Source organism: Pollachius pollachius (genome assembly GCF_949987615.1).
Source record: "Pollachius pollachius genome assembly, chromosome: 9".
NCBI lineage: Eukaryota > Metazoa > Chordata > Actinopteri > Gadiformes > Gadidae > Pollachius > Pollachius pollachius.
In genome coordinates, this window is record NC_136942.1 from 11,720,047 (window position 1) to 11,728,600 (window position 8,554).

General features: G+C 47.7%; 1 protein-coding gene across 1 annotated transcript; it reads right to left on the reverse strand.

Annotated features, from left to right (window-relative positions):
* Nucleotides 1-6,171: 6,171 nt before the first annotated feature.
* On the reverse strand, nucleotides 6,172-8,246 carry LOC307080705 (muscarinic acetylcholine receptor M4-like; the record flags this gene model as incomplete). The annotated part of the gene is made up of 2 exons (XM_079743537.1): nucleotides 8,167-8,246; nucleotides 6,172-7,361 (listed from the first exon to the last, which is right to left on the reverse strand). The coding sequence occupies exon 2, from the start codon at nucleotides 7,354-7,356 to the stop codon at nucleotides 6,172-6,174; it is 1,185 nt and encodes a 394-aa protein (XP_079599663.1). The 5' UTR covers nucleotides 7,357-7,361; nucleotides 8,167-8,246.
* Nucleotides 8,247-8,554: the final 308 nt, after the last annotated feature.

Below are 8,554 nucleotides of genomic sequence, written 5' to 3' on the forward strand. Positions count from 1 at the left end.
TTTCGATTTGTTGGTTTATCTACGGTTAAAGTCATTCAATAGAGCGGATCGAGCGATGCACGTGAAAAGAAAATGTGTTGGAAAAGAGAACTATTTTTTTTATCGATGTGGCGAATTTATTTCACTTTGCCTAAGGAACAGCGGTGATGCGGCTCCATTGCCTAGGGAGAAAGGCCCGGATGTGAACTCGGTGAAACTCACTTTTATACCTTTTTATACTTTATATCGCACTTGTTTTCCCTTTCTCTCTTATTTACATGTGTATTTTTTATCTTATATTTAAAGGTGTATGTTTTCCAATTTGACGTCGCTATATTTCCTTTGTCTGATTTTTAAACTGCGTTGGAAATGTACGCCTACTACATGTTTATGTTGTGGGCCAATAAAGCTCTTTCGATTTGAAGAGAGGGAGAGAGGGGCCCTCACTAAGATCAACACTCATCCACACGGGCTGCTTTATTCAGGAGGAAAGATATTGCGTGTCTGCTCTCAAGATAGATGATAGTAAACAAAAAACAAAAAGAACTAAAAAGTAAACGAAATATAATTAGAATAATCTAAATATTAATATAGAGATGCAAATCAAATATCAAAAGATGGGAACGAAGCCATGAAATAACTGCACAACAATGTTGGTTGTGTTGATCAAAGTGGAAATGTAGGCTACTATCAGCCATAAACCCCATTAACCCAATCATCACGGTCAGGAGATGGGTAAAGTGGAAATGAAGTTGAAATAGGCATTTTTTTATACTAAAACCTCTTCACTGTAGGCCTACATATCTTTATCTAAAATCTCTTTACAACTCTTTTTCCTAAAACGTCCTAACTGATTCATAACTATATAATACATCTTTAATAAGACATAACTATATACTAACACATATTGACTCATACACAACTATTGTAAAACATATTGGACATACAAGTATCTCAAATATTGTTGTTAATACAGCAATTTGAAGATGTATTGATAAGCATGCACTGAAAGTTTAGAATATCTAGGTTGAATAATGTATTACTGACCGGTAACACTCAGACTCACCACCAAGGGGTGTACCACTTAGATCACCACCACTCAAACACCAGGTAACACTCACCACCTGGTAACACTCATCACCAGATAACACTCAGACTCACCACCAGATAACACTCACCACCAGATAACACTCAGACACCAGGTAACACTCACCACCAGGTAACACTCAGACTCACCACCAGATAACACTCAGACTCACCACCAGGTAACACTCAGACTCACCACCAAGGGGTGTACCATTTAGATCACCACCACTCAGACACCAGGTAACACTCACCACCAGGTAACCCTCAGACTCACCACCAGGTAACACTCAGACTCACCACCAAGGGGTGTACCACTTAGATCACCACCACTCAGACACCAGGTAACACTCACCACCAGATAACACTCCGACTCACCACCAGATAACACTCACCACCAGGTAACACTCAGACTCACCACCAGGTAACACTCAGACTCACCACCAGATAACACTCCGACTCACCACCAGGTAACACTCCGACTCACCACCAGGTAACACTCAGACTCACCACCAGGTAACACTCAGACTCACTACCAGATAACACTCAGACTCACCACCAGGTAACACTCAGACTCACTACCAGATAACACTCAGACTCACCACCAGGTAACACTCAGACTCACCACCAGGGGTCAGTTTCGGCGTGCAGGCAACACTTTGGTGGCATAACGTCTACTGAATTAATTTTCTGCCTGTTTTTCCGTCTTTAGTTTCGGTTGTTTTAAAAGACCACCCACATTCATTAAGTATAATGATAAAATATAAAATAATAATTCATTTTTATTATTATTAATAAAGTTATATTTTACCTTATCATGGATAACCCCTTACATAGCAACAGAGCCAATCAATCAGTTGAAAAAAATAGTCTTTAAAAGAAAAAAGACTTGTGTTCAGTCAGAGTCTGAAATAAGAAAGTATCCCAAAAACCAACAATTAGAATAAATCCACAAGGAAAATAGTAGTTTCTAAAAGTAGTTAGATAACATTGAGTGAGTGACTAACGTTACTTCTAACGGTCAGGAGTGGTTACCGCTAGGCTACAACAGCGGTGGTCAACGTTGGATACTAGTACTCCCAGATCCATCCAGGTACTAGTACCCCCTAGATCCACCAGGTACTAGTACCTACTAGATCCATCCAGGTACTAGTACCTCCTGGATCCAACAGGTACTAGTACCCCAGGTAGGCTACTAGTACCCGCTGGATCCACTTTTGTACCATGACAACACATGGTCCAAAAGTCGGCGAAATGTTTTACCCTTCGCCAATCCCGTTCGAAAAGTTAAGAACCGACACATTTATTAATATTTTGAAAGCAAAAATCTGTTAGATATCGGCTGGGACCAACCTGCCGTGTTGAACTCAGTGTTGACGTACCGTCTCTGATGCCGAGCAGATCATTCACTGACTCAACCAACGACCTCCAACGTAATTGGTGAGTTTACTCACGATGAATCGCATTTTTTAAATGGGAACTATGCAACTTTGGCCACTTCTTCGCTGTTTTCTTGGTTTGCGCTCGCATTGAGCTCTCCCTACAGCTTCGGAGGATATATTTTACAACACTGTCGTAACAACTCGTTGACGACCCTTCCCCATCCACTTCTACGCTAGCCATGTGCATTTGTTTTCAAAGAAGCCGGCGAATGCGTGGAGCCATGTCCGAGGTAGATGTTCATAAAGAGTAGACAAGGTTATACATTTTGAAAGGGTGTATGTGTAACAATAAACCCATCCTTTTTTATAGTTGACGGGGAGATGTTATATTCTAGATTAGAATTGTTTTATCTTTGGTTGTTGAACAAAACGATCAGTATAAGAGTGTTGGCCAACATAATACATAACGATAGCATGAACAATTTGCGCAGCAATCGTACATTTATGTATCTGCTCAAGTACTTCACTTGTGTACGGAATTACAGGGAAATGGATTCAGATCGAGACGGTATGCTGTCGCTCGTCCCCGGAGGAGAGTTGTCATAGGCAGATGCTGTGTCTGGAAGAATAGGGACACATTTTTGTTTACGTGTAAATGCTTGCAAATAAACATTATTGTATATGGTTTTAATTTTTTCCTTCTTTTTTTTTTTTAAATAACATGTTTGCACCACCTTTCTTTCATTGGTTCAATAATACACACTTTGGTTAGAAAAATATTTATTTTGGATATTGACAGAAATGCATTGAAGTGACAGTTCTTCATAGTTTGTTTTTTGCCTTACGGCTATTGTGTAACATCTTCTTGAGGGTTCTCCGGATTTCCTCGTGACACTTGTACCCGCACAAATTCGGATTTGAGTGGTGGCTGTACCGGGATAGGCAGGCCGAGCCGTCTTGGGTCATCAAGCCTCATAACAATGCTTTTTGCCAAAGCTTGTAACTAAGAAAAAATACAAAGCAATCTTTTTACAAACATGTTTACAAGCGGGTAACTACACCAAAGGTATAACATGGCTAAAGCTATAATGGAGGTTAACGTGTCGTAACAGTTCTGTTAACGACGAATATGTGCTAACTAGCAGCTCTCGTGCAGGGTACTGCTGCATTATATGGCCAGCCACATATCACATGATATAGGCTATACACTCTTAGAAAAATCTGAGGCATTCGAATAGCGGTCTAGTGATCCAAATAAACAAGAACCTGGATTCGGGGATTGAGCCTGTATCTGGGGGACGAGACAGACGAACAGCAAAAAAAAACATGGAAACAAAGGTGTTTGGTAGCGAGTACGCTAATACCCCAGCAAGCAAGCTAGAAACATATAGGGCTCACAACAAAACGGTAGAGCAAACACATTTTTACAGACACTATCAACATCAAGAAGCCACAATACAAAGAGGACAAAGTTCACCCAAGGGTACTTACAATTTCAAGAGCAACACGGCCATGGCAAGTCGGCGTCCGATTTGCAGTCTTTTTTATTTCAGTTCACGCTATTCCCGAGAAGCTCGCCCAACGTTTACTCGTGTCTGGCCTCTCTGTCGGTCAGTCTTCCCTTTCTCTTCTTCTCTTTCTCCGACATTATGTCTCTTTTTAGTAGGTTGATCCATGATGAATGCATTAGTAAAGCCACACACCCCAGCTCGATCCCTCCGCTCAACTACCTCAGCTGGACGTCTGGTACAGCCATCGCTAAGAGCAAGCAAAGGTCGATCAGCGAAGTCACAACTTTTCTCTGTTTTGGGACCTCAGTGGTGGAACGAGCTCCCTACCGATGTCAGGATCGCAGAGTCGCTCACCAGCTTCCGCAAAAGACTCAAAACTCACCTGGTCAGAGTTCACCTCGACTCTGCATAGAAACCAATGCACAGCCACCATTGAATGTTGTACGTCCTGGCACTTGTACATTGCACTTATTCAAGGTACTTAATTGTGTAGCATCTACAGTAGCTGCTATCGTTGCTTTACACGGGGAATGGGTTAGCCTAGCGATTGTAATACTTGCACTTGGTTCTATGAACATCTTTACTGTACCGACAGCGATATATTGTTTCACTTCTTATGACAAATGTACTTATTGTAACAAATGCACTTATTGTAAGTCGCTTTGGATAAAAGCGTCTGCTAAATGCCCTAAATGTAAATGAATGTAACAATCCCTTCGCTACTTTTGTTTAAATCGAGACGGTTCCGTGTTTCCGGGTCTGTAGTGCCGTAAAGCAATTCGGTGCTTCGCGAGACCCGAGACTCCCGCGAGAGTGGGCGGCGGGTCGCCGGCAGAAGCTTGCATTTTCCCTTTTTTCGCCAAGATTCGCTAGGGATAGTCGAAACAGCGACCAATCGATCCATAAAGGGTTATAGAATCATCACAATAACTCTTAACCTGTTATATTAAGGTCAATTAAACCAAAAAAGTTGCATAGTTCCCCTTTTAATCCATTCCAAGTTAAATGAGATAAATATCAAACGGAATGAAACATTATCATTCATACCAAATGTAGCCTACTTAATAAGCAAAAACTAGACCAAGTGATATTGAGGGAGTTTTATTGACTCATTCAGAGTGGGTTGAATATAAAATTACGTAACACCACAGATTTAGGAATTGTAAACATTTAAAACAAGATTGCGTTAAAGATCGCTATTATCGCGCTAATTCTAACATAGAATTTGCTAATTCTAACATAGAATTAGCTAATTCTAATTCTCTCTCTGACTCTCGTCAGTGAGCCGTGATACTGGGGTCCAGGTAGGAGGTAGGGTCCTGCAGAGGGCCAGGATTCTGACCCTCTGGTTTGAAGTACGCCTCCTTGTGTCATCTAGCTGAATAATCATTTAATAATTCAAATAGCAAAGAATTGAAAGACTAAAATAACCACGATATTGATCCTTTATTTGGCCTCACAATGTTGTACGGTCGGCACATAGCGGAAACAGAAGGTCTGTCTGGAGGCACACCATCACAGTAAAGTCAGACGAGGTTCAGGATCAACCCTGAAACAGAACCCAGACAGGAGGAGGCGGCTGAGGGCTCCACCAATCAGAATGCTGGGAGACACTGAGCCCTTCTGATTGGATGAGAGTTAGTATATGACAGGTGAGTTGTTTTATTAGTTAATTCAATCATAATCCAATATCCTTTCTAAATCCAATCCTATTAGCAGTATATCATTTAATTAAACCACAACACCATGACCTCTGACCTGTGCCTCAGTTTTCCATCATGGATCTTTCCTGCAGTGCCCTATTCTCTGCCCCAACGACCAGTGAACACCAGAGGATGGGTTAGGAGGTCATGGAGGTCAGGGCCTCAACCTCAACTCTACTACAGCTCCCCTTTAAATAAGGCTTTATTTCACTGGACTCAATTTAAAGTCAAATAAAGTTTAGTTTAAAGGAGATAATATAAACAATAAACTAAACTAACTGAAGAGGCAGGCGTGCACGTTAGTTAGCTAGCAGTTCGTTAGCATGTTAGCGCATGTTTTAGTTGCATGTGCAAACTTGCTTTGGCCTCAAACCGTAAAGTCAGCAGCACTCAGAACTAAACATTCACCTCCCAAACTAATGAGTGAATCAGACTTCCTCCTCAGGCGGTAGCTCCTCCTCCTTAGGGTGGAGCTCCTCCTCCTCAGGCGGTAGCTCCTCCTCCTCCTCCTCCTCAGGGTGGAGCGCAGCTGCAGCGCAGCAGGTGGAGGAAGCTGCTCCTGAAGGCTCCGTTGAATAGGGCGTAGAGGGCGGGGTTGATGGCGCTGTTGACATAGCAGAGCCAGTAGCCGGCGGCCCAGAGGGCGTCGGGGACGCACACCCGGCAGACGGAGCCCACCACGGCCAGCAGGTTGTAGGGCAGCCAGGTGGCGATGAACACCAGCAGGACGGCCAGCACCGCGTGGGTCACCCTCCGCCCCCGGCTCCTCCCCCGCCAGCGGGCCAGCGTCGAGCAGCTCCGGGACAGGCCCCGCCTCCAGGGAGGGGTGTCAGAGCCCGGGTCCCCTGGGGGCCGGCGTAGAGAGGAGGAGCTTCCATCCTCCTGGGGTCTCCAAGCGCCAGCTGAGTCCGTGTGAGTCGGTGCCTCCGAGGGGGTCTTGGTCTGGGAGACCCCCAAGGCCACGCCCCCTAGGAGGCAGGGGTCCGGCCGGGCGGCGGGCCGGGGGCGGGGCCTCACAGGGAGGCGGCTGCGGCTGGCGGCGGCGATGCGGCCGTACAGCGTCGCCATGACGACGGCGGGCAGGTAGAAGGAGAGCAGCGCGGTGCCCAGGGTGAGTGGGGCGCTGGCCAGCACCTGGATGTAGCAGCGGCCCGCCGGGACGGGCCGCCGCGTCGCCAGCGTCTGCCAGCACAGGATGGGCGGAGCCCAAAGCAGGAGGGACAGCATCCAGGCGCCGGCCACCATCAGGCCGGCCCCGGCCCCGCTGCGCCGGGCGGGGTAGCTGAGTGGGCGCGTCACGCAGAAGTAGCGGTCCAGGCAAATGAGCAGCAGGCTGAGCACAGAGGCGTTGCTCGCCACATAGTCCAGCAGCAGCCACAGGTCGCACAGCAGGGGGCCCAGCGGCCAGCGGCCCCCCGCCAGGTACACGCCGGCCAACGGCACCGAGGCCACGCCCACCAGCAGGTCCGCCGCCGCCAAGCTGAGCACCAGGTAGTTGTGGACAGTCCGCAGGCGGCGGTGGAGGGTGACGGAGAGCAGCACCAGGGCGTTGCCCAGCACCGTCAGCAGGCTGAGGGAGGCGGTTGCCGTGACGATGGAGGCCGTCTGGGTGGTGCTGTAGGAGCAGGGGCACGAGCTGTTGAAGCAGGAGCAGGCCAGGGTGGAGGTGTTGATGTCGTTCTCTGGCGCCGACCACATGATTCCTGTCCAATGAAAGACCAAGGAAGAGCGTTTTCCTTAGTGACCAGCACCTCCACCCTAACCCCCCCAGAGCTACGCCCTAACGCCTCCACACTAACCCCCCCAGAGTTACACCCTAATGCCTCCACCCTAACCCCCCCAGAGCTACGCCCTAATGCCTCCACCCTAACCCCTCCAGAGCTATGCCCGAACGCCTCTACCAGAACCCCTCCAGAGCTACGCCCTAACGCCTCCACCCTAACCCCCCCGGAGCTACGCCCTAACGCCTCCACCCTAACCCCCCCAGAGCTACGCCCTAACGCCTCCACCCTAACCCGCCCAGAGCTACGCCCTAACGCCTCCACCCTAACCCGCCCAGAGCTACGCCCTAACACCTCTCCACAGACCTCATTGCACCGTCAGCCTCCACCAGTCCTGCGCCGATGAAGGGGCCAGACGTCAAACCAAACATCTGAGTCCCATGAGCTGGAAACACATGAGCTGGCAGACTGGTCTGTTCCCAGGCTCTTACTGGTCTAGCACCATTACATAGAAAGTGAAAAACGTGCTCAATGGCAAGAACTAAGATACTGAAAGCCTTCATTCAGAGGAGGGTCAACAACTGTTTACAGCAATCCATAAATACAGAATAAAAATATACCATACAATTATAGAGAAATCTGATAGACATAAGATATAAATAGAATATTAAGATAATGTGAAGTGTTAAAATACCAAAAGTACAGAGTAGAACAGCGTGAAAAAAGACCCGGTGTCTACAGCAGCAGTCTGAGGTCTCTGTTGTCCGTAGTAGAAGGAGTCACCTACCATACCACCGCTCGCGTCTCCTCCCTCGTCCTGCTGAGAGCTGCTCCTCTACAGCCTCCTCCTCCTCCTCTACAGCATCCTCCTCCTCTACAGCCTCCTCCTCCTCCCCCTCTACAGCCTCCTCCTCTACAGCCTCCTCCTCCCTCTACAGCCTCCTTCTCTACAGCCTCCTCCTCCTCAGGCTCCTCCCCCTCTACAGCCTCCCCCTCAGGCTCCTCCTCCTCCTCTACAGCCTCCTCCTCCTCAGGCTCCTCCCCCTCTACAGCCTCCCCCTCAGGCTCCTCCTCCTCCTCTACAGCCTCCTCCTCAGGCTCCTCCCCCTCTACAGCCTCCTCCTCCCACGGGGCGGGACCGCTCTGGAGCTGGAGCAGATCCTCTGACAACCTGA